Source organism: Lampetra fluviatilis, chromosome 5, assembly GCF_964198595.1.
Source record: "Lampetra fluviatilis chromosome 5, kcLamFluv1.1, whole genome shotgun sequence".
NCBI classification, from domain to species: domain Eukaryota; kingdom Metazoa; phylum Chordata; class Hyperoartia; order Petromyzontiformes; family Petromyzontidae; genus Lampetra; species Lampetra fluviatilis.
In genome coordinates, this window is record NC_136279.1 from 3,068,222 (window position 1) to 3,093,552 (window position 25,331).

The 25,331-nt window shown below is 53.2% G+C and overlaps 1 protein-coding gene across 1 annotated transcript; it reads right to left on the reverse strand.

Moving 5' to 3' along the window:
• Positions 1-751: 751 nt before the first annotated feature.
• LOC144932417 (uncharacterized) lies at positions 752-24,905 on the reverse strand. The gene is given in 12 exon segments (XM_078856447.1): positions 752-2,365; positions 3,507-3,685; positions 5,360-5,586; positions 6,172-6,355; positions 7,219-7,550; positions 8,288-8,400; positions 12,314-12,407; positions 13,607-13,739; positions 14,341-17,173; positions 17,175-18,856; positions 20,718-20,819; positions 24,804-24,905. Coding segments are annotated over 10 exon segments (6,330 nt in total). The 5' UTR covers positions 18,404-18,856; positions 20,718-20,819; positions 24,804-24,905; the 3' UTR covers positions 752-1,359.
• Between the last annotated feature and the right edge of the window lie 426 nt (positions 24,906-25,331).

Sequence of the window (25,331 nt, forward strand, 5' to 3'; positions counted from 1 at the left end):
CTCTCAAGTCAATCCTCTACCTCTGAGCTCGCCGCCTCTGCTGCAGACAGCTGAAGCGGTCGCTATCGTTCCCTTCATCCTCGTCGTCCAAGCCGGAGGCACTGTACGATTATCTTTCAGTGGAGAACTCAATCTCACTTTCCAAACACGTCCACGGGAAGAGGTTTCGGCATCACTCTGCAGCACCCAACCTCTCTGGCGAAACGTATTGGGAGTGGTCATGCACAGGGCACTGGCATTTGGTCCAAGGGATAGTAACTGTGTGACATAGGACCCTTTCCTCCTCTAGGCCCCATAAGTAATGTATGTATGTTGAATTTATTTCGAAATGCACGTAGCCAATCGGAGGTGCGGGTGGGGGGACAACACAATAAGCTGTAGTTTTTTTTGTCTACAAATGCCTCATCTCTTGGAGGGGGGGAGGTGGGTGATGAAATATGATTGCTTAGCAACGTGTCACACTGAGTGAAGGGGGCCATCAAAGAAGAAGTTGAGAAACCACTGGACCCACCCCTGCCAAAGAAACGTGGACTTCCACCACTGGCTCAAGGCCACTGAACATGCCTTGTACTTTCTCCGCACCTCCGATTAGCACGGTTGGCTACGTACGGTGTGAAATAAGTTGAACGTAGATACAAACGTGGGAGCCCAGATCTTCTGAAGTCAGCGGCAGTAGCTGTGACCGAATGCCACAAGGAAGTTAGATACAGTATATGGAAAAGTGACAACAATGCACGTCGGTTCAATTAGATACACAGTACTTTATTAAATCAGGGAGATCCTGAGATACAATAACTTTTCCAAGGAAAACCTGGATACCCAAAAATATGTAGGTACGAATAGCTATGTTTAATTTGGATATGCAAGGATAGTTATCAATGCTCAACGTTTTCATTGGTAATTCTCAAACGTGTGATGACATACGATACTGGGGAAAAACGCCCTCTGTAAGAAAAACCGGAATAAGGATATTTAATGTTCATTGTACAGTACATCACAGATTTTTGGAATGATGCCATGCGGAAGTTACTGCACCAAATAGGAAACGGAACCTTATGCCAAGTGCAAAATGTATCCACAGTGAAATGAGCAATTAAAAGATACTGTTTTTTTTAAGTTTCTGACATGAAGCCTACATTGCAGTCGCATTGACAATTTCACAGTAAATCACTGTCAATGTTGACATCACGACCACACACCTCGTGATTGTCAACTTCATCATCCTGCTAACCATCATCACCACCACCATCTGAGTTACCTTGTCGTCTGGATCATGGATGTTATCATCTTTACATCATTCACTTATATTCACCATCACCTACACCAACGTCGTTCACACCTTTACTATCGTGATCATACTTAGCTCCTCTCCCCCGTGCTGAGATTTTGTCTGCCGTCTTCTTGACCTTTCCCTTGCTGACCTTTATTCAGTTGTCCTTTTGAGGACACCACGCTCCCTTTATGCTGACTTTTGGTGGGATGTGTTTTCCAGTTACCGTTCCCTTGTCGACCTTTGACCTGCTGCGATGCACTTTTATGTCCTTTCAACTGCCGCCCCTCCGATCTGGAGTCAACGTGAGCCTCTCTACCGACGGGCTTGAGTTGCACGCCCGGCCTGTGTTGCCCGTCAAGTTGGTCTCCACTTTTGGAACTCCGAGCCACCACTTTATCCTGCGGCCTCTGAGAATGTGGACCCTTACTCTTCCCTTTCTGCCTCTTCATATTTTCTCCCGGCTGCTTTTGATCATGTTTTTCCTGCTGCACTCGGTCTTTTCGCTGCTGCGCATTTATGTGTCTTTCTTGCCCCTTCTGGTTTCCTCCGTCTTGATGCACCATGCCTCCTCTCTCCTCACGCCCTTTACTCTCTCCCTGCTGGTTATTGACTTTCTGCTGCTGCCCTCTGGCCGTGTCTGTCTGCCCAGTCCTGCGCGCAGCGTACGAGTATTTGAGCCACACGGGGGGCAGCTTGCTCTTGCCCCCGCTGCCCGCACACAGGACCTCCAGCGACAGGGCCTCGGGAATCGGCAGCAGCGCCCTCAGCGTCTCTGGATTGGAGAACGCGCCGCTGTACAGCATCACGCTCTCTCTTGCTGGGCCCGCGCCCGCCGCTCCGCGTCTGCTCCGGCCCGCGCTGTCCGTCCGCTGGGCAGCAGCAGCGGGCAGCAGGCGGATGTCTCGGCTGCCCGGCGTCACGACGAGCTGCCCGTTGAGAAGGTAGCGTCCGTCCGCCCCACGCACCGCCAGGTACGCGGTGTCGGGGGACGACGTGGACGGTGCCGATGGCGATGGAGGCGACGACATTTGCGTCACGTGAATCCGCGCCGAACCGGCCGGGATGGTGATCACGTGGTTGTAGCCGAAACGCCTGAAAATGTAAAAATCGGTGAGGTTAGTTTGTCAACAGTCACATGGGCCAATTTCGCTATCGGTTGAAAGGGGAAGAAATGTTCTCAGCAGAAGCTGCAGGGCCTCGCATTGCATTATGTGTAGCAGGATACATTGCGTTGAAGAGTAATTTAATACGATCACTTTTTTGGCAATCATTGTTGACTGCACTGGACTGGAAACTTGGCTACAGCTAAATCAGAATCAATCACTCCTCGAGAGTCGTGGGGCTAAAGAGTTGTGTAAATGATTTGTGTTTATGTGAAGACACAGATATATAAAGGAGACAGACCTGTTGTCTGCTTATGTGTTTTGTCATTTATATTCTCCATAGTGACTGGAATCATTACTTATGACTATAAAAAGTGTTGGTTTTTTTAGGTGAGACACAGGTATAACCTGCTCAGGGTAATATGTAACTTCATTCCCATGACAATCGCGATGTGTTTGTGTGAACATAAGGGTTGGGGGCACACGTTTATAGGCTTTGCGCAATGTTACAAACATGACTCATGCAATAAGCCAATTTATTGTCGAAGCTATATTTTTAAACTAATGTCCCATAAAATGTATTTTATGCATAATAATTGATTGATTGATTAAAAGCACCCATATCAAAATGTTACATTTATGTCATTGGAGTGAACAAAACTACAAGCGAGACATTATCACGTGCATGGGTTTGTAAACGATGTACGTGGTACGGTGAGCGATGTGCGTCGGGCAGCGGTAGGGTAGCGATTAACGCTACGCTGCGCTACAAACCCGGGCGACCCGAGTTCTATTCCTGCTCACGGCCAACACCAGCAACGATTACCTGAACCAGTCATGGGCATCTCCCAGGTCGACTCAGCCTCAAATGAGTACCTGGTGCAGTGTGTAAAACATGACCACTGGGGAGACAAAGGCGGCCGGGCGTGGTGTTTTGCCTCCCGACCCTCTCGTATGCCGCGCCGGCCTTCAAAGGTGCTGAATGCTAACAGCCACTTGCCCCAACAGTCTGTTAAGGCTGTACGGGGGGGTGGGGGGTGGGATCTTTGTCTTCTAGGTGCATGGCATGGTACGGAATAAGCGCGGCTCGGCAAGCAACGGGCGCGTGACGACGCGAGTGGGACGCGCACTTTGGCCGGGTGAACACGCCGCTGACGATCGTGCACGAGGAGCCGTCCCCACGGCACACCCCGCAGCGGTCGCGCGCGGCGCGCGAGCCCAGGGTGCCGTCGCAGCCCGTGGGCACGCACTGCCCCTCCACGCACACCCCGCCGCCCGGCTCCGCTCCGCACGCCGTGCCGTCCACCACCTGGGAGGGGGAGCAACAACAACAACAATAAAAACGCGGGCGCAGCCGGGAGGCGTCGTGATCATTATGATGTCCGTCCGCACGTTCCAAAATCTAAGCGACGCTATGTATTTGCTTGATTGGCACGCTTGGCTACGTACGGTGACAAAAAAGTTCAATGTACGTATGTACGTACGTACTTGGCAGAAAAACTTTCCAAAATATGGCTTGCTCACACGGTTGTTTGGCTTCTAAATTGGCCATTATCCATGCGCGGACGTGGCACAGGATGGACAGGCCCCTGTGATACAGTCCGGAGAACTCAGAGCCGATTTGATTTGCCACTGGCTGGTACCAGCGGTGTCAAAGGTTAACCTGTGGGAAGGAGTTGTGGGAACGGTGCCACTGAGCTACTGGTGGCAGCTACCAAATAAGGACGAACAGCAGGAAACGTTCACACCAATAAGCAGAGCGTGGCGCGGTTATACCAGCGAGGTGACGGTGGAGGGCGTCCTGGTGACATCACTGCCACCGATTACCGGTCAATAACAGCTGCTGCTGTAACAAACATTTAATCACAGTAAGAAGGACAGGTGTTGTATCTGTGGCCAGTTAACCCATAACACCTGCGCCTGTTCCATAACCTCGTGCCAGCAAGTTTTTGCCACTCCAAGTGGTGTCAGAGTGCAATTAACCGCGGCAAAGTCCCTGGCAGTGGTGAATGGCGGCTGCTACTGCTACTACTGCAGGTGCTGTTGCATCATGGCCAAACCTCGGGGAAGTCACGAGCTCAGTGCTTCCAGTCAGAATCGCTTTAAGCACGCGCACAGTGGCTAACCTCGTGAAATTCGAGATGCTCAATGGGGAGGCGAGGCTTCTTCTCATTCGCCAAGTGCTCGCTTGCCAGGGCTTCTGGGCCACGCATGCTCAGCTACGGCAGAGCCAAGCAGCTTCTGTTGTCCAGGACGGAGGGGGTGCCAAATAGGTTGTGGTATGGGCTAGAGAAGAGGTGAAATTCCTCAGAGCCAAAAACACAGAGCGCGGTGGATTTGGCTCGCCGGCTCCTGCTACCGCTGCTGCAGGTGTTTGGAACGGCCTTGTGTGGGGAAGGCTCGTGAACGAAGCTGCTCGGCTGCTTCAGGCATTGGCTCTGTGACCGGAGACGGGGGAGCAGGGGAAGAGTGCTGGGCGAATTCGCACCGTGAGCCGGGGAAGTGAAGACGAGCCCATCAGCCAGCCACTCTTTCCAAATAACCACAGACACGTGGCATAGTGCCATAGCCTCCTTCAACCACTCTACCCTGCCTTAAAGCGCACAACCGTTGTGACGGAAATTTAAACTTTTGTTGCTGTGCCGGGCTGTTGAAGTGACAGTCGGCTGATCTTTATGATTTTTAAATTTCACTATCAAAGCCTGAGGTTCAGAGGCCGATCGCTCGAGTGAGGGAGGTGAGAGGAGACATATGTATGCCCATAAGTTGAACTTCTTTTTATGTGCTCACTAACAGCACTTGCCCCAACAGTCTGTTAAAGGCTACACGGGGAGATCTTTGTTTTGAACTTCGTCCGCACTGCACGTAGCCAAGCGTGCTCATCCAAGGTGCGGGGAGCAGGAGCTCGGCGGTAGCGGCGACGGTTTGTGGGGGAATGGAGCGAGGCGAGTGGCAGTAGAGGCGTGCGTCCGCGCGTGCTCACCCTGCGCGCAAACATGTAATAGTAGGCGGTGCCGTTGGCACGGCAGAGCAGCTTGCAGCGGTCAGCCAGTGTCACGCCCGACACCTTGGGCACCCAGAGCACGGGGCGTGATGCCCGCGCCATGCCCGCCGCCGCAGCGTGCGCGCCCGGCGGGCCCGGCGGTTCCGGCGCGCCCTTGGCACCTGCGCTGTTGTGCCGCGCGCACTGCTCCTCCCTGAACGACAGGCCTGGCCAAGGGGGGGGGGTGGTGGTGGTGGGAGACCGTGGGGGTGCGATGATGAGAGCGCGAGGGGGGTAGGAGGAGGGAGACGGTGGTGTTGTCGTTGACACGTGGGTGGCAGTCTGTAGCCAGTGCTAACGATCCGCATTTGTATTTTGGATTTGGGCCACGTATGTCAGAATCTGAATATTTATACTGGAGGAATCCGATGAGCTATAAAGCTCTTTTTCGCAGATGTCCAGTAGGGGGCCAGGTAAAAAGGCTACAAAAATACAAAAACACGATAGGAGTGAAAAATATTTTAAAAAAACTAATAACTTAAAAAATGCAAATCATTTTTTTTTTACCAGGTAAACCCCGCTGAGGTATTAATGTATGTATGGTTGTTGAACTTCTTTCACACTGTATGTAGCCAACTGTGCTAAACACAAAAAAACTAAGCACGTGGCGTTAGTTTAATGCCAAAGTCCTGAAGTTATTAACCCTCCACCACCCGACGAGCTTGTCACGTTTACAAAAATGTTACTTAAACGTGGCCAATCTTGCTGATTGGAGTCTGTCAAAGGTTGTTTTGTGTCTGTGGCCCCGGCACCTGTGGCGAGCTGGCAGGCCCGAGCGTGGCACGAGCGATAGCGCACACGCGCGCCGCCGCAGTACGCGCCGTGGCCACGCGGAGCCGGGGAGTCGCACGCGCGCGGAGACACTTGGGCCCCACCGCCGCAAGAGCGCGAGCAGGGACCCCACGGGCCCCATCCGCCCCAGCCTCCGTCCACATCCTGGGCGGGGGACAGGGCGTTGCAGTCCACAACACACGCAGCACACGCAGTCTGTTCTTCCCGTAACGCGGTAGTCGTTGCAATCCTGAAGAACACCGCGACGTGGAAAAATCGCGTTGGAATCAATAATGTATGAATTCCAATTTAAAGCTTTCGTGACTGCAGGGATTCATCTTCTTGGTTCATTCGGACGCTGTGTTTTCCGACAGACCTGTTCTTCACCTGAGGACGGCTGCTTGCGTTGTGGCCGAAACGTCGTGAAAATTGTATTTTAATATGTTTTATTTAAATTTTATTATTTCCCTTCTACGTAACTTTACCAAAAGAACCAATAAGAGACAAATAATGTATGATATAGCAGAAAGCACGGTCCCGCGATAACACGCGAGATGCGCACGCAGACTGAACAAAGACTTGAGGGCACGTGGGTAGCATCTAGAAGCATCCAGCAGCATCCCACTGCCCTGTGCGATGCTATGCCGAGGCAGCCGTACGACTGCTTATTCCTACTCTCGTTGCGACGTAGTTCTGTCCACTCGATCGCGTTATATTCAATTCACATCCGCGTTATAAAAAAAATGCGTTCCCTAATATATTCATCGCGTTATATCCAATTCGCTTCATGAAAACACTCGTTATAGGAGAACAGACGGTATACGCTTACAGCATTCTCGTGTTCAGCCTGGGTCTCTCACTGTCTCAGGCGAGCGTGTGCGAGCGTCCGTAATCGACTGGCGGTGCTCTGAGTCTGTGGCAGAAAACTCCACAATCCTCACGTCGCTCACAACGCCACGCACATCGCTCGCCAATAAATCCGGTGAACACTCTCACTCACACGCTCCCTCGCTCCCTCGCCCGCTCACCGAGGCACGCTGCTCCGCCGAAGTGCAGACGCCGTGCGAGCACCACCGCCCGTGCCCGCACGCCGTCCCCTGTGCCCAGGGAAGGTGGCGCGTGACGCACACCTTGCCGCGGTGCCGGGCGCCGCCGTTGCCGGACTCGAGCGTGGCGCCCGGCACGGCGCACCACAGCTTGGCGCACGGAGCCGTGTGGGCGCACACGCGGGCGCCGGGGCCGAACGCCAGGCGGCACTGCACGCTCGCGGGATAGCGCGCCCCGGGGGAGAAGGGCGTCGGGTCCGCGGGGTGGCCGGCCGAAAGTGGCAGAGCCGCGGGGGTAGAGAGAAGGCAGTCGGCTGTGGGAGGAGCGGGAGGGGTGCGGGCAGAGAGAGAGAGACGAGGGATGAAGATTAACGCATTGAGGGCGGGGGGGAAGGAAGACGGGTGAGTGACAGAGAGAGAGAGAGGAAGAGGCAATGAGAGAGGGAGGGAGGTGAGGGAAGAAGGGAGGGAGGTACACATCATTGGTAGAGGGCAACAGAGTGGTGAAAGTCGAGGAAGAATGAGAGTGCATGAGATAGCTGTAGAGAAAGCAACACAATGGAGTAGATAGTGAGAGGTTCGAGTTGATATTCTTGGTTCTTTCGGTAAAGTCACGTAGATAGAAAATACAAATTTAATTTAATTTAAAATAAAAACAAGAAACCCACGATGTTTCGATCGCAACCCAGCGCCTGATGAAGACCGCTTGTGTTGCGATCGAAACATCGTGGTTTTTTAACTTTAATTTTATATTTATTTTTCATTTATTTAAAATTTTATTTTCTATCTTAGTGACTTTACCGAAAGAACCAAGAATATGAATTACTCTAGTCACGAAAGTTTTAAGTCAAGGTTTGAGTTAATTTGATTTGTTACACGGCAGATTCTCATCATCAAGCCTCTCATCCTCTTTTGCTACCCAGTCGCTTGCCAGGCTGGACTGCCACCAGCTTGGACCTTGCTATGGCTGCGATTGCTTCCCCAACACCACCCCCAACACACCGACGCCTCCACACTACACACACATACTCCTCGCTCTCTCTCTGCCCACCTCCCCCCGAGTGGAAGATGTCATCGAGCAGCGCCGCACTGCACGGAGACCAGGGCCGCGCTGGGTCCACGTGCGCCAGCGTCGCCGACATGATGTGAGCGCGAGGACGTCCGCTGGGGGACGAGGGGGACATTGAGACAAAATACCGGTAACCCACTGGTCGACGAGCAAGGCAACAAAGACCTCTTGATGACTTGTAACGACGCAACGTCCCATCCACAAATACGGATGAGACATCGCAGCGATGCACTCCGCTACTCCACGCGAGTGTGAAATTGTAGTTGTTGCTCTGCATCTACATCAGCCGTACGAAGGAAAAAGGAGAATGACGATGACACGCAAACTCAATGAAGCCTTATTGCTTTGACATCTTGGCGAGACACTGAACTGTATATCGAGGGGTAGTGCAGCGGTGAGTGAACCCGGCGACCCGTGATCGATACCTGCTCACGGTCAACAACATAGACCATTATTGGAACCGGTCCTGGGCCTCCTCTAGGTCGACTCAGCCTCAAATGAGTAGCTGGTGCGATGTGTAAACATCGCCACTAGGGAGACAAAGGCGGTCGGACATGGTGCTGGCCACCCACCCCCTCGTGTACCGTTCCGGCCTTCATAGGTGCTTGCTAACCGCACTTCCCCCTACAGTCTGTTAAGGCTACACGGGGGATCTTTGTCTGTGCGTGCGTGTGTCCGTGCGTGCGCGAGTGCCGTCAATGAGCGGTTGTGAGAAGCCACGCCGAGAGCTGCTAACATGGCGAGCGAAACGCTCGAAAGTTCAGGGCGTGAGTTTCCCTTCATGGGGATTACGTGGAAGATTACGGGAGAGTTATGGCTTCACCACGGCCACTCGTTGCTTTCATTGCTCGCTTTCTCCGTCACTTCACGGAACTTTTTTACAAATCAAATCTCGCGTAATAAATTGAGGCAAGAGTGCTTTAATCTCTTCGCTAAGTAGTAAGCCGCAATTAATCACGAGTGGGGATCTAGTAAAGTGCTTTTATTCGCGGAATGCACATCAGTATTAAAGCTCATGCGAATTTCCACTCAGTGACTGTTTTGGTTGGAGCACGAGGCCGAGTATGAATAAAACATTGGGCCCCATCTGCTGCGCGGCCGCTCGGCACGCAGATGGCACGGCGCGGGGTACCGGCGGTCTCGACGTCCAGACCTGGATCCCCCACATTTAGCCCCACGAGCCAACGGGGTTGGTCGGGACCACCATTGGGGGTAAATGCTCCTCGTATTTACCATGGGCAGTGGTCCACCATGGGCAGAAGCTTAATGTGCATTCCGTCTGTTTTATGAACACGCTACCTATTAATTTTCCTATTCCGCAGATGTTTCATATCACCGTAAGTTTTTGGTTTTGTTTCCACAATTAAATTCCCAATAACACTTCCTGTGGCAGGCAGCCTTAAGTTTGTTTTTATAGAATCTCGTAAAAAGCTACCACAGTAACCTTTCTGTCGTGCATATTTATAATCTAGAGATACAATGCTCCAATAAAATCATGGTCAGTATTTTACCACCTTGGGTCATACCAATAAACCCTTTTCGAGCCAATGGCTGGCCGGTGTTGTTTACTCTACGGTGTAGAGCACCGGCTGCAGCCTGAGCGAGAGGAACGAGTGGCCAGATGCGTTAATCGCCTTAACTTAAATCTCCCCAGAGTTTTTTTCACTTTAGCTGGAGTAAAAAATCCGTGTGGATTTTTTTTATTACTTTCAACTCAAACGAGCATGTCCATTTGTTTATTGCCTTCTGAGAGTTCGTGGAGACTAACGGTCTCTCGCAAGGGAGAAGCTCGGGTTTCGAAAAGCAACAGAGTGCATGTGCTGAGTTTTTTAAATTGATCTTCGTGCACCGCTGCCAACCGGGTATCGCCAAATATGAATAATAATAATAACAGCAGACGCGGTTCATGACGCGCCACGCATCGCGACACGGACGCAACTTTCGACCGAAAACTCGGGAGGCGCGGAGCCAGAGCTCAATAATAATGATGTATCTTCTTGGTTCTTTCGGTAAAGTCACGTAGAAGGGAAGTAATAAAATAATAAAAAGAAAACATAATAAAATAATTTTAAAAAAAAATTACTTCCCTTCTACGTGACTTTACCGAAAGAACCAAGAAGATGAATCCCTGCAGTCACGAAAACTTTAAATCGAAATTTAATCATGATTTGTTTTCTTTTCAAAACCATGAGTTTGTCTCGATGAAGCAGGAAGCACGCCCATGCCAGTGGGGAAGTTGTTATTAGTCTCCAGTTAAGTTAAGGATTACACCCGTGACCAGGGGCACAATTCACCGACTTCAACGGGCGGGCTAGGCAAGATACGACTGGGTACACCCCTCGTTTCTCCCGACTCACTTTTACTGAAATAGCTGCGGATCTTATTAACCCGTATACAATAATATGTCGGCTGTCATTATATCATGTTAGTTGCACAGTGTATTGGGTTGAGAGGAAGACAGTCTCCCAGTGACAGTATTAATAAAAATATTGAAAGGGGCAATGCTCACAAGGAAGTTATCGTGCATCTTGCTTTCATGCCGGCCCCATTGATCTAGCATTTCCTCAAATGGGGTGGGATCCCGCAACTGTATGCTGTTCTATTGATATGATGCGTTAATCGGGCTTGGTCCCTGATAGACTGCAAGAAAAAATGTTTTGAATATTTTTTTGAGACATTATCTTGACATATTTTACGCGTTTATCTGTTGATTCGGGGCCCACTTGTGGCCAACCGGGCTTCTTTGTGTCACAAAACGCTGCCACATACCCCATAGTTGTGCCCCTGGGCGCGTTTTATTAGTCTCCGGTAAACTAAGGATTACGACGGCGACCTTTATGGACACTGCAGTCCGACGTGTGGCCGGCCCGACGTCTGGGACCTGCCACGCGCCATTGTAGCCCTGCCAACAGCGTCAAAGCAACACACCCAGCGCCTAATCCCGATCCCCGGTGGCTGTCGTACACGCAGCTGCGCAAGCTGTGTGTGCGAATCCTCGCAGGACTCACAAAGTCTTTCTGCTCCTAACGCTTGGAAGTGTCAACAGTGGTCTGGAGTTTGCCCGCTTAAACCTCGTGCTGCTAGAAACGCATTGCTCCAGAAGGCTCATAAGGTTGGTGGACTAAAATGTGAATTCATTTTATTTCTACACGCTTAAAACAGAACCGCATGTATTTAGCAAAACGATGTAAGCTTCAAAGGTCAATAAACATATCTAAAGTTTAAATCGTTTCCCACTCAAAAACGCGTGTGGATGGAATAGTGCAGGGCTTGCCAAGGAATTGTGCAAATCATTGCCGTTGTCTGCGTTTCACCTCCTCTACCCATCAGTCACACGTGGGCATGGGCACCAGAGATCCAGACCAGAGGTCGCAACCGGGTACCCAATACCCGTACCCTACCCGATACCCGGCTACCCGTACCCGGCCGGGTACGGGTACGGGTACCCCTTTGCGACCCTGGTGCGGCCGGGTACGGGTACGGGTAGGCCGTGAGTCACTGGTGAGTAACCGTTTGTCACTCATTTCGGGTAGGGTACGGGTACGGGTAGGGAACGGGTACCCGTACCCGGCCGGGTATGGGTACGGGTACCCATTTGCGACCCTGGTGCAGCCAGGTACGGGTACGGGTAAGGAATCAAACCCCGTTTGCGACCTCTGATCCAGACTCTCTTGGACCAGGCTCAACAGACTGATTTGTGGCTTTGAGTGTCTCGGCACCATCCCGGTTTGTGTGCCACCCCTACTACCGCTAGTACACGTGACTGCAGAGCTGTCCAGCAGACAGCCATCCATCCACATCGTTGAGGAGAGTCCCTCACAATGAGTGGGAAGGCCGAGTGAACAGGATGAAGTGGTTCAGTGACTTGGATGGACAGCTTTGATAGCAAACGCAAGAAGTAAAAGATTGCTGATGGCCTGGCGAGGCCTGTCTAGAGCTCACTTGGTATCTTGGCGAGGCCTGTTAAGACCTCACCTGGTGTCCTGGTGAGGTCTGTTTCGAGCTCACCTGGTGCCCTGGGGAGGCGGCTGTGCGTGGTTTGTCCCCTTGAGGATCTCGCTGCAAGCCTTCGACTCGTCATGCGGGAGGCCCAGGATGTGCCCTGGGCACACGCAGTGAGCAGCAGCAGTGGTCATCGTCGGGTGAGGAGTGGCTCGTCACCACGAGATCGATCGTTGCAATATGAGGTTACGATTTGGTGCTGGAAGTAATAAAAACAAATCTTGGTTCGTTCTATTGCATTTGTACTGTCCATAGAGCCTTATGTAATTTAATTTTAATCAATGCATATGAATATTTGTGACTTCTTAAGTTTGTATTCAATACTCGATGCCACCAATAGAAACTTTGTACTTTTATATGAATTCCCAAATGATTATTTATCAACGTTTTTAATATGTCCCAGTTTCCTCGGGGACCCACAGTGTGTCGTGTGATCTCCAAGCGAAAAGTCAGTGGGCCTCTGTTGCCCTCTGGCTCTTTGCTCTGAAGATGAATGCCATCCTAATAATCCATTTCTCTGGATTATGAGACGCACTTTTTCCCTGCTGTATTTTAAAGTCAAAGTTGGCCTATTTTGGTCTCCTCTACCCAGCCGAATAAAATATTCCAGTGCACACAAGTGGGTGTGTGATCATAATAACAATTCACACTCGTAAAGCAACGTTCCAGTGCTGCACAGAGCAAAAAACAAAAATACGTTTTATAAGCGAAAAAAAAATCCCCATTAAAAACCTCATAAAAGCACGGAGGCTCGTGATAAGAACACCCCACCAAACAAAATAAAAACCAAATTGGTCGAGATATATATAATGAATAGAAATTCCAAAAGGTCTTTAAGAACAGATGGCGGGAATTGAATGAGCCGAGGGACTGCTCAGTGCGGACTGAATATCTGGGGGGGGGAGTGAATTCCAGAGTCCTGGGCGGGCGGAGGAGGCGATGCACAGGAAGGGGACCGGTCGTCCACCGAGCGGACGTGGGCTACGCGATGACGGCTGTGGAACCTTGACCGGCTGTGGAACCTTCACTGGCACCTGGGAATGCTCCCGTGCGTCTCTGGGACTCCGTGTGTGTGCGCGGTGTGGTGCTGATGAGCGGTGGCGCTGCGGTTAGCGCATTGCTCGCGCGGAACCCAGCGACCCGAGTTCGATTCCCGCTCACGGCCACCAACGCCGGTGACGATTCTCTGATTCTGTCCCACACCGCCGATTAGCACGGTTGGCTACGTACGGTGCCAAATAAGTTCAAGCCACTCACAGACACACGCACACAACACGTTGGGCGCGAGCGGACACGCACCGATCTCGTGCGCCATCGTGTAGGCGGCCGTCATGCCGTGGTCCCGGATGAGTGCGCAGCTGCGCTGGGGGTCGCACACGGTGCCCACGTCCGCCATGCCCAGCGTGTGGCAGCTGTGCGCCCCGCACAGCTCCTGCGTAGCGGCACACGCGGTGGGGTGAGGGGGGGGGGAGGTGTCGACATGGCGTGGCACTCGAGTTCGCAACTGCCGAGGCCCCCCCCCCCCTCCACAAGAACGAACGACGCAAGAGTGGCTGGCGCAAAAAAATGAATGTGCTCAAGCTTTGAATCGACTCGTGAGCTGGGTTGGCCGGAGGGATTGTGAGATTGTCAGCGACGTACACATACGGAGCCTGCTTTTGGTCAATCCACTGCTGGATGAAAGCCATCCCCACGCCTGGTCTCATTGGCTCCCATCCCCACGCCTGGTCTCATTGGCTCCCATCCCCACGCCTGGTCTCATTGGCTCTTAGCTGGTTATCATTGTCTGCGCCACACCTGTCCATCACGTGTCTGTGCATCACGTGTCTGCATGTCACATATCCTTCCAACGTGCCACGTGTCCGTCACGTGTCGGTACACCGTGTCACGTGTCAGTCCATTGTCACATTTCCATCACGTGCCGATTCGCCGTGTCACGCGTCTGTCCGTCGTGTCTGCATGTCACATGCCCATCTGCCAGGTGTTGTCCGACGCCCTGTCGGTAGAAACCCATCGCGCCGCGACACGCGTACCTGTCGCGTGAGCAGCACGGCCACGTGGTGCGCGGGAACGGCGTCGCCTCGCATCTCGCGCCTCTGCCACGCGCAGAAGCTCCGGAGCATGGCGGCGGCGTCGCCGCGTGTCGCGGGCACCGCGGGAGCCGCCGCCAGCGGCGCGGGGGCCACGCGGCCCCCCGTGTCGTTGGCCGCTGGCTCGCTCCGGCCCCTGCCGGCGTGGGGGGACGTTCCGTTGGCCCCGTCGTGCTTCTCGCCCGGTTTGCCGTCGCCAGATTTGCCGCCGTGCGGTTTGTCGTGCGATTCGGATTTACGGTCCGATTTGACGGACGGAGTCACTGTGCTCGTCACTCTGCGCTCGGTTCTGCCGGAAGATTTATCAGCAGGAGCGTTGCCGTCCGGTTTACCATGCGGTTTGTGGTCTGGCTTGGAGGCAACTTTACTGCCCGATTTATCGTCCGCTTTGCTATCATCGGATTTAGCGCTTCCCGAGTTGTTGTGCACTTTACCGGCAGACGAACCAAAAGGCGTGAGTGTACTGTTTAATTTACGCTCTGTTTTACTGGCTGATTTATCAAGAAGTGGTCTACTGTTGACATTATCGTCCGCTTTAGTCTGTGATTTGCCTTCAAGTTTCACGTCTGATTTAGCTGCTACTTTACCTTCCGATTTACTGTCGGATTTGCCAACTGATTTGTCATCTAATTTACTGCCTGATTTATCATCAGATTTACCATCTGATTTGCTGTCTAATTTATGAACAGATTTACTGTTGTCGGATTTGTTGTAAGATTTAATGATTGGTACCCTATCAAATTCAGCGTCTATTTTACCCTCTGAATTTTCATTCAATTTACGATCAGATTTACTGTCAAACGTACCAAACAGTGGCCACTTATTTATTACCTTACCGCCGGTTTTAACACCTGGCTCACCCTTAGGTGGAGGTTTACTCTCCGCTTGGCCATGCACTTGCTTATCCGGTACAATTGAAGGTGGAATTTTACTGTCCGATCTGCACTCTGAATTCCCATCTGCTTTACAATTAGCTGACAGTCTGCCATTGATTTTACCATCCGATTTACCAACTGGTGGTGGTTTACCCTCCAACTTTCCATCTGCTTTACCATCTGTTTTGCCGGCAAATTTCAACAAAGGCTGTAGCTTTCCGTCTGACGTGCCAGTTGATTTATTGTCAAATTTACCATCTGCTTTGAGCAAAGCCGACAGTTTTGTGCTCGATTCACCGTCTGATTTGCCGCCTGCTTCACTGTCGGGACGCGGCCCAGCGACCGATTTGGCGCCCACTCGCAACTCACAATTTGATGTCTTGCCCAGCAGTGACAAACATCCTGGTTCACCTTCACTCTTACCGTCCAGTGACAAATCGGCAATAGGTTTACCTTCGGAGTTATCGCCCAGTTGTGATTTATTGTATGGTTTGTCACCAAATAGCAGTTGTCTATGTAAATGTCCATGTTTTGACAGTTCCTGGTCCGTTTTAACCCATAGATCACCCTCTTTTTGGGATTTAACATCTGATTTACCATGCAGTGGTGATGTGCTACCAAATGTTCCATCTTTTTGTTGTGTGTCTTCCAAATGTCCCTTCGCGTGTGATTTACTATCAGATTTATACTCAGATTTACCACCCATTGCAGATTTGCTATCTACTGACTTTTCATTTGATTGCTCGTGAATTAACAATTTCCCAGCTGTCAGTACGGAGGGCAAATCATCCGATTTGCTGCCTGCTGCAGAGGTGCCGTTTGCTTCGCCATTCGCCGAAGGTTTACTGTGAACTGACACGCTACTATTCACTGGTGGTTGGCCATCGGCTTTTTTATCCATTGATTTATCTTCGGATTTACTAAGCAATAGCAATTTACCATCTATTGAAGAAATACCATCTGATTTACCATCTGTTGATGGTTTACGATTGGATTTACTATCCAGTGATGATTTACCATCTGTTGATGGATTACCATCTGAGATACCATCTAATGATGATTTACCATCGAGTGATGACTTACCCTTGATTGGAAAGTTGCCCTCAGTTTTAAAACTCCCCATTAACACGCCTCCAGTTTCATTACGCTTTGCCAATTTTACCACCAATGGAGATGTACCGCGTGAATTACCGTTCGCTAAATATTTGTTCGCCCCTTTACTTCCCACTGTAGAGTTGTCGCTCGTGGCTGTCACCGGTTGTCCCCCGTCCCTGGGAGATTCGCTCTCGCTCGACGCATTTCTGTCCCGCACGCCGTCTTCTTCCAAGTTCGCCCTCGCGGTGGCCAGAGTCCGTTGCGCGTGCTTGTAATGTAGCCACGCCTGAACGTCTGGAGACGAGTTGCCCCCCATTGCTGCTTTGCCATTGAACAGCTGTCCATTTGTGGGCGAGTCCTCAACATATCCTGTGCCACGTGAGCCCCGAGTGGTCTCTGAGCTTCCGTCTGTGTGTGGGCCGTTCCTGTGCAGTGAGCCCCTTTCACCGGGCACAGTCGCACCATCTGCCAAACTTCTACCCCTCGATTGGACCTTGCCGTCCTGCTCACTGCTCGCCTTAGCGTATCCATCAGATGGATCGCCACCCAAACTGGCACTTGCCAACCTATCACTCTCTGCCACGTGCTCAACTCCCCGTTGGCTGCTGTCTCCAGCAGCCGCACTGACCACTCGAGGTTTCTTGTGGTCGCTCAGGGTGCCACCAGTCGGCAACCTCCTGTCCATGGCAAGATCAGCCGAGGTTTTTCCCTTCACGGTCATTCCGCGGTCCACCGGCAGAGCGGGTCGCGCAGGAGCGACCTTGCCGCCTCTCGGCGAGCGATCGTCCGCCACGTGACTTCTAATGACTCCCTTACGAGTTCTCGCGACCTCCCAGTGACCCGCGGCTTCCTTCCCGCGACCTGCGGTGACCTCGATGCGGCCTCCTTCGGCTTCCTCGGGCCGTGGGGACGACGACCCCCCCCCGCGACTCCGCGGCGGCGGCCCCACCGCCTCCTCCCCGCCGCCGCCGCGGCCGCGGAACTCGTCGCCCTCCTCCAGCACGAGGACGCGCGAGACGGCGAGGTGCACGCGCTGGCGGGTGGTGGCGTGGGCCAGGAGCGCGCGGGCCGCGTGCGCCAGCGCCAGCGCGTAGTGCGCCACCTCGTGCGCGTCGCCACGGTGCGCTCGCGCCACCCCCCGCGTCGCACACGAGCAGCGCGTCCAGGCGGCGCGTGCGCACCTCGGCCCAGTCCACGCCCTCCCCGTCGCCGCCCTCGTCCTTGGGGCCGTTCCGGCCGGGCGCCGAGCGTCGCGCGCGATGGCCGGCGGACGGCTTCCCCGCGGCGGCGCCGCCGGCGACGACGCGCGTCACCACGTGCTCGCGCTCGGTCCGGCTGGCGGCCGGCCACGCCGCGTCGCTCCGCCGTCGGCGCGTCCTCCTGCCGGCGAGGCGGTACCGCGGCTTGATGGTGAAATCCTCGTCCCCGACGCGGAACGCGCCCAGCATCCCTCCGCACAGGCTGAGCGCGGCAGAAGAAGAGGGCGGCGGTGGCGGAGCAAAGCGGTCCCGTCCGTCGGATGAAGCGGAGTCGGTGGATGGCGAGCCGGGCAAGAGGTAGTCGAACCAACGAGAAACGTAATCCCGTGCCAACGAGAGGTAATCCTTCCGCGAGGAGGCGTCGCGCGCTTCAGGGGAAGGCGACGAAGAGTAGCTCCCGTTCCCGGGCCGCGTCGCCACCACCGCCCCGGAGTAGAAGCACCTTGTCAGCCAGCGCTCCGCGCCTCGGAGCCGCAGCCCGGGCCGATCGCCGGGTCGACCAGGAGCCGTCTCCACGCGGAAGCCCGGCGCCAGGAAGTCCGTCTCACGGCGCAGACGAAGCGTCATCTCGCGGCCGAACGCGCGCACGTGCAGGCGGGCGCTCGCACCGGAGTCGTGGAAGCGTGGCGCGCGCACGCGGACGGACTCGTGCACGACGGGGCGGCGATCCGCCTCGTCCGGCCCGTTGCCTCCCTCGCCCAGAAGGCACCGCTCGGCCCGAGGCGCGTCCCACTCAGCCATCAGCAGACAGAGAACCAGGAGGGCGGCAGAGCGCATGGCCCAGATGGCTCAACCGATGCCTACAGGAGCATCATTTGTACTCCGCAGGCCAGCCAGGTCACGCTTCAGGGGAGCCCGACTTGGATCTGTCGGTGCCTCGCCCGTCGGTTTATCTCCTGCCGATTCGCCGCGGAGAAATGTGCCCGAGCGCACACGGGAGAGGTTCGCCAAACGTTCGGACGCTTCAGAACGGCCGCGGCGAACGTGACCCGCCGAGGATCGCGTGGGGCCACGCACGGAAATCCCTCCGGAAGGCGAGGCCGTCCGCTGTCGGCAAGAAGGTCGGCGACACAAAAGAAAGGGGGGTGCCAAACAGCTGGGCCGCTGAGCGAGGCAGACGACGGCCGAGCGACGCAGCAGGCCGGCCGAGCGGAAAGTGCAGCTTGGACGTTCAAGGGGCGACACTCTCGCAGCGAAGATCGGGCAACGGTTCTCAAAGAGCTGAAGGAGCTGCAGACCAAAGCAAACAAAGTAACGCATTTTTGTTTTTTTGACATCGCTCAAAGAGTCACATTTGATTAAGCCAGTCCACAGTTTGAAAACAAAAAAGCGTAAGTCGTCGTTATTGGATCATAAATTGAAAACTAATTTCTTTACAGCTGCTTTTTGTGTTTAGTTTGTTGCACCTTTAACTAGCACGAAAGCAAAGTTTGTGGGGAATAATTTTCGATACTTTTTAGGCATAATAAATAAATAAAGTACACTTAGTACCTAGGAACAATTTTTTTTTACATCGTGGAATTGGTGAATTGGAATCAAATCCAGAAGTTGGCTTGTTTCACGTTCAAAACAAATGTGAACGGACTAAAACTCTATATTGATCTGGAGCGTGCATTGATCGGTCCATTGGAGAAGTGTTTAGTTTTCTGCAATTACGCAAACCGCTGTACCGTTGTGTGTGTTTGTATTATTGTTGTTGTTGTTGTGGAGAGCGGTGGCGTCGTGGTTAGTGCGCTGCGCTAGGAACCCAGAGCCCCGAGTTCGATTCCCGCTCACGACCAATAACAGTAGCGAATATCTGAACCGATCCCGGGCCTCCCCTAGGTCGACTCAGCCTTCAACGAGTCCATGGTGCGGTGTGTAAAAACATCAGCACTGGGGAGACAAAGGCGGCCGAGCGTGGTGCTGGTCACCCCACCCTCTCGTGTGCCGTGCCGGCCTTCATAGGTGCTTGCTTACAGCACTTGCCCTAACAGTCTGTCAAGGGGAGGGGGGAAGCTTTGTGTTTATTATTATTGTACAAAAACAAGACTCTTTTTGCTCCCAAACAAGTCTGGCCACAATGTTCACACAGCCACGGCTCACCAAGACAAGGGCAACATCGCAATCAAGGTCATATAAGAATTCCGCGCTGTTGAAATCGCCCCGATAAAACGTCGCAGCAGCGCGTGGATTGATCTGGGCTGCCGATGGTGGCGATGATGACGACGGTGGCGGCGGCGATGATGGCGATAAGATCACTCGGCTTAAGATGCGACTGCTTGCCGCGCGGTCACTCCCAGCACTATCGGAGAGGAGACATCGGCCAAGTATGCGGAGACGCGAGCGGGTGACGCGCTCCGTGCGGGCGTGAAGACACGCGCCGCGCGAGACCGCTCGAGTGGGACGCGCGCGTACGCAGAGAGGGGTGGGGGGGTGCCGCCGTGCGGTGAGCAAAGCCAAAGCTTTAGGCGCCCACGTAGCTCAAGGGGGACCCCTTCTCGAGACGTAAAACAACATGCCAATCGATGTTGCCCACGCCTAGGTCGCCTGCCTACGTGTCATCTCGCTACACCGCTTCTGCCATGTCATCGACTCATCGACGTTGTTCTTACAGGTTCCCGTCAGCCGTGCCCACGCGGAGTTTACGAATTGAACGGGGGGGGGGCTCCTAAAAAATACCTCGCCCCCCCACGCACCAAACGGGCCAGCACCACCACTCCAAAATATAAAGATCCCCTGTGTAGCCTTAACATACTGTTGTGGCAAGTGCTGTTAGCGAGCACCTATGAAGGCTGCCACGGTACACGGCGACGTTTACACATCGCACCAGGTACTCTTTTGAGGCTGAGTCGACCTAGGCGAGGCCCAGGACCGGTTCAGAAAATCGTCACCGGTTGTTGGTGGCCGTGAGCGGGAATCGAACTCGGGTGGCCGGGTTCGTAGCGCATCGCCCTAACCGCTACACCACCGCTCCCCACATCGACTGCCTACACACACAGACACGTGCACACACCAATACCAACACCCGGCCATTCGACACGAATTGATGGCGACGTCACCACGGCCCCTGTGCCAGGCCAGGTGCGCTCTGAGGGCAACGCGGACGCACCTTCAGGCTGCTTGACCATACTTCCCCGCCCTGGTCGCCCACGCTGCCGCTGCCACCTGTCCGTCAGCGTCGTCTCGACTCCGCTGCTCCCTTGCGCCAGCTCTGCAGGGTGAGAGTCACGTGACGCTGGTCACAATGAAAGAGGCGCGCGCCACGTGACCGGGCGGCCACGCGGTCGAGGCATCTGGGTGGCAGCAGCAGCAGCGTGCGCATCATCAGCGGCGCGCGCTTTGGGGATAAGCAAACCCCGAGCCGAAGAAAAGCGCAGGGCCCCAAGTAGGTCAACGGGAGTTCATGGAAAAAAATACGTAAAATAAAAAAAATATATATATACATTGATAAATAACTGAACAGTTCAATGCGGTGTTCACAAACACCGGCTCAACTTAACCCCCCCCCCCAATAATGATCGTTCCGAGCTAATTAAACCCCGACAAGACATGATCACCTCTGTCCCGCATCTCTGTATTATCTTCCCATCACCCCCACCTGCACTGACGCGGCGAAGCTCCGTGAAGTTTGCTCACGTAACCCGCACAGCCCTCCGCGGGCGTGGGGATAGACATTCGTCATCCAGCAGTGGCTCGACAAAAAAAAAGCGGGTTTCTAGCCGGACGTAAACACACACACACAGGCACACGTGTGTGCACACGCGGGCGTCATGCATCACCGTCTACGCACGGTGCGTTGTAAGTGCACCGGCTCATGTATCCATCAAACGTTGAAAAGTAACGAACAAAAAAACAACAGCAGCCCCACACCACGGGGCAAGGAGTTGTGTGCACGCGCATACTTAGCAACAACAAACTCAACACACTCGTCAACAACGCTGTGGCTTTAAAATAATACATGTATATAATCGGTGACGTTTCGGGCAACGGCCCTTCTCCATGTGCCATGTGGAAGAAGCTCGGTGTACCCGTGTGAGAAGTTTGTCTTTAATACCGGACGTCTTGTGTCCGTGGGAAGTTGAATCACAATGGTGCACGGCAGCCGCAGCAGCAGCAACAATAACAACAATAACAATCACATTCTATAGGTCGCCAGTGGGTGGAGTGGGGTGGGTAAAATACTCACTGTGAGCAGAGGACACAGGGAGTGTGATGAGTGAGTGACTGTGTGAGTGAGTGAGTGTGTGAGTGAGTGTGAGGGAGTGAGTGAGTGTGTGAGAGTGAGTGTGAGCGTGAGTGAGTGTGAGAGTGAGGGAGTGTGATGAGTGAGTGAGTGTGAGAGTGAGTGAGTGAGTGAGTGTGAGTGAGTGTGAGTAAGTGAGGGAGTGAGTGAGTGTGAGTGAGGGAGTGTGATGAGTGAGTGTGAGAGGGAGTGAGTGTGAGTGAGGGAGTGTGTGTGTGAGTGAGTGAGTGTGAGAGTGAGTGAGTATGAGAGTGAGTGTGTGAGAGTGAGTGTGTGAGTGTGAGAGTGAGTGTGTGTGAGAGGGAGTGAGTGTGAGGGAGTGAGTGAGTGTGAGAGTGAGTGAGTGTGATGAGTGAGTGAGAGGGAGTGAGTGTGTGATAGAGTGAGTGTGTGAGTGAGTGAGAGTGTAAGTGAGTGAGTGTGTGAGTGAGTGAGTGAATTGAGTGTGAGAGTGAGTGTGTGAGTGAGTGTTTGAGTGAGTGTGTGAGTGAGTGTGTGAGTGAGTGTGTGAGTGAGTGTGAGAGTGTGAGTGTGTGAGTGAGTGAGAGTGAGTGTGTGAGTGAGTGAGTGTGAGTGAGGGAGTGTGAGTGAGCGAGTGAGTGTGTGAGTGAGAGTGTGAGTGAGTGTGTGAGTGAGTGTGAGAGTGTGAGTGTGTGAGTGAGTGAGAGTGAGTGTGTGAGTGAGTGAGGGAGTGTGAGTGAGTGAGAGTGTGTGAGTGTGTGAGTGAGTGAGTGAGAGTGAGTGAGTGAGTGAGTGTGAGTGAGTGAGTGTGAGTGAGTGAGTGTGTGAGTGAGTAAGAGTGAGTGTGTGAGTGAGGGAGTGTAAATGAGGGAGTGTGAGTGAGTGAGTGAGAGTGAGTGAGTGTGTGAGTGAGTGAGTGAGTGTGTGAGTGAGTGTGAGAGTGAGTGTGTGAGTGAGTGTGTGAGTGAGTGAGAGTGTGAGTGAGTGTGTGAGTGAGTGTGTGAGTGTGAGTGAGTGAGAGTGAGTGAGTGAGTGTGAGAGTGATTGAGAGTGAGTGAGAGTGAGTGAGTGAGTGTGTGAGTGAGTGTGAGTGAGTGAGAGTGAGCGAGTGTGAGTGAGTGAGTGTGAGTGAGTGTGTGAGTGAGTGAGTGTGTGAGTGAGTGTAAGAGTGAGTGTGTGAGTGTGTGAGTGAGTGAGTGTGTGAGATTTAGTGAGAGTGAGTGAGTGAGAGTGAGTGAGTGTGAGAGTGAGTGTGTGAGTGAGTGAGCGAGTGTGAGTGAGTGAGAGTGAGCGAGTGTGAGTGAGTGTGAGTGAGTGAGTGAGTGTGAGTGAGTGTGTGAGTGAGAGTGTGTGAGTGAGTGAGAGTGAGTGAGAGTGAGTGAGTGAGTGTGAGTGAGTGAGAGTGAGTGAGCGAATGTGAGTGAGTGAGTGTGAGTGTGTGAGTGAGTGTGTGAGTGAGTGTGTGAGTGAGTGTGTGAGTGAGTGAGTGTGAGAGTGAGTATGTGAGTGAGTGAGTGTGTGAGTGAGTGAGTGTGAGAGGGAGTGAGTGTGAGTGAGGGAGTGTGTGTGTGAGTGAGTGAGTGTGAGAGTGAGTGAGTATGAGAGTGAGTGTGTGAGAGTGAGTGTGTGAGTGTGAGAGTGAGTGTGTGTGAGAGGGAGTGAGTGTGAGGGAGTGAGTGAGTGTGAGAGTGAGTGAGTGTGATGAGTGAGTGAGAGGGAGTGAGTGTGTGATAGAGTGAGTGTGTGAGTGAGTGAGAGTGTAAGTGAGTGAGTGTGTGAGTGAGTGAGTGAATTGAGTGTGAGAGTGAGTGTGTGAGTGAGTGTTTGAGTGAGTGTGTGAGTGAGAGTGTGAGTGAGTGTGTGAGTGAGTGTGAGAGTGTGAGTGTGTGAGTGAGTGAGAGTGAGTGTGTGAGTGAGTGAGGGAGTGTGAGTGAGTGAGAGTGTGTGAGTGTGTGAGTGAGTGAGTGAGAGTGAGTGAGTGAGTGAGTGTGAGTGAGTGAGTGAGTGTGAGTGAGTGAGTGTGTGAGTGAGTGAGAGTGAGTGTGTGAGTGAGGGAGTGTAAATGAGGGAGTGTGAGTGAGTGAGTGAGAGTGAGTGAGTGTGTGAGTGAGTGAGTGAGTGTGTGAGTGAGTGTGAGAGTGAGTGTGTGAGTGAGTGTGTGAGTGAGAGTCTGAGTGAGTGTGTGAGTGAGTGTGTGAGTGTGAGTGAGTGAGAGTGAGTGAGTGAGTGAGTGTGAGAGTGATTGAGAGTGAGTGAGAGTGAGTGAGTGAGTGTGTGAGTGAGTGTGAGTGAGTGAGAGTGAGCGAGTGTGAGTGAGTGAGTGAGTGTGAGTGAGTGTGTGAGTGAGTGAGTGTGTGAGTGAGTGTAAGAGTGAGTGTGTGAGTGTGTGAGTGAGTGAGTGTGTGAGATTTAGTGAGAGTGAGTGAGTGAGAGTGAGTGAGTGTGAGAGTGAGTGTGTGAGTGAGTGAGCGAGTGTGAGTGAGTGAGAGTGAGCGAGTGTGAGTGAGTGTGAGTGAGTGAGTGAGTGTGAGTGAGTGTGTGAGTGAGTGAGAGTGTGTGAGTGAGTGAGAGTGAGTGAGAGTGAGTGAGTGAGTGTGAGTGAGTGAGAGTGAGTGAGCGAATGTGAGTGAGCGAGTGTGAGTGTGTGAGTGAGTGTGTGAGTGAGTGTGTGAGTGAGTGTGTGAGTGAGTGAGTGTGAGAGTGAGTATGTGAGTGAGTGAGTGTGTGAGTGAGTGAGTGTGAGTGAGTGAGTGTGTGAGTGAGTGTGAGAGTGAGTGTGAGAGTGAGTGTGAGAGTGAGTTAGTGTGTGAGTGAGTGTATGTGAGAGTGAATGTGTGAGAGTGTGTGAGAGTGAGTGTGTGAGTGTGTGAGTGTGTGAGTGAGTGTGTGTGAGAGTGAGTGTGTGAGAGTGAGTGTGTGAGTGAGTGTGTGAGTGTGTGAGTGAGTGTGTGAGTGTGTGAGTGAGTGTGTGTGTGAGTGTGAGACTCTTACATGCGCCCGTGAGACCGACAGGAGCGTTGCATCCTCCTCTGATCTCCAGTGTCTCACTCCGCTCTCTCTCCGCTCTCTCTCTCCGCTCTCGCTCGCTCGCTGCTCACTGATGGAGGTTGCGAGTGGAGCGCTTCGCGTTTATAAGCGGCGGGGCGGGGCGGTGTGCGGTGTGTTATTGTGAGTGTGCGAGTCGGCTGTGCGCGCGTGTTCTGTGCGTGTGAGTTGTGTGTGAGTTGAGTCGGAGCGGTGGCGCAGTGGTTAGTGAACTGCGCTGCGAAACCGGCGACCCGAGTTGGATTCTCGCTCATGATCATAACCAGTGACGATTATCTGAAACAGGTCCCGGACCTCAAATGAGGACCGGTCGCAGTGTGTAAACATCGCCGCTGGCATGGTCCTGTCCACCCAGCCCCTTTGTGTATCGTGCCGGCCTTAATAGGTGCTCGCTAACAACGGCCTCTGTGAGAATGAGTGTGTGTGATTGACAGTGTGTGAGTGTCTTGATGAACGCGTGTTAATAATGTGCGT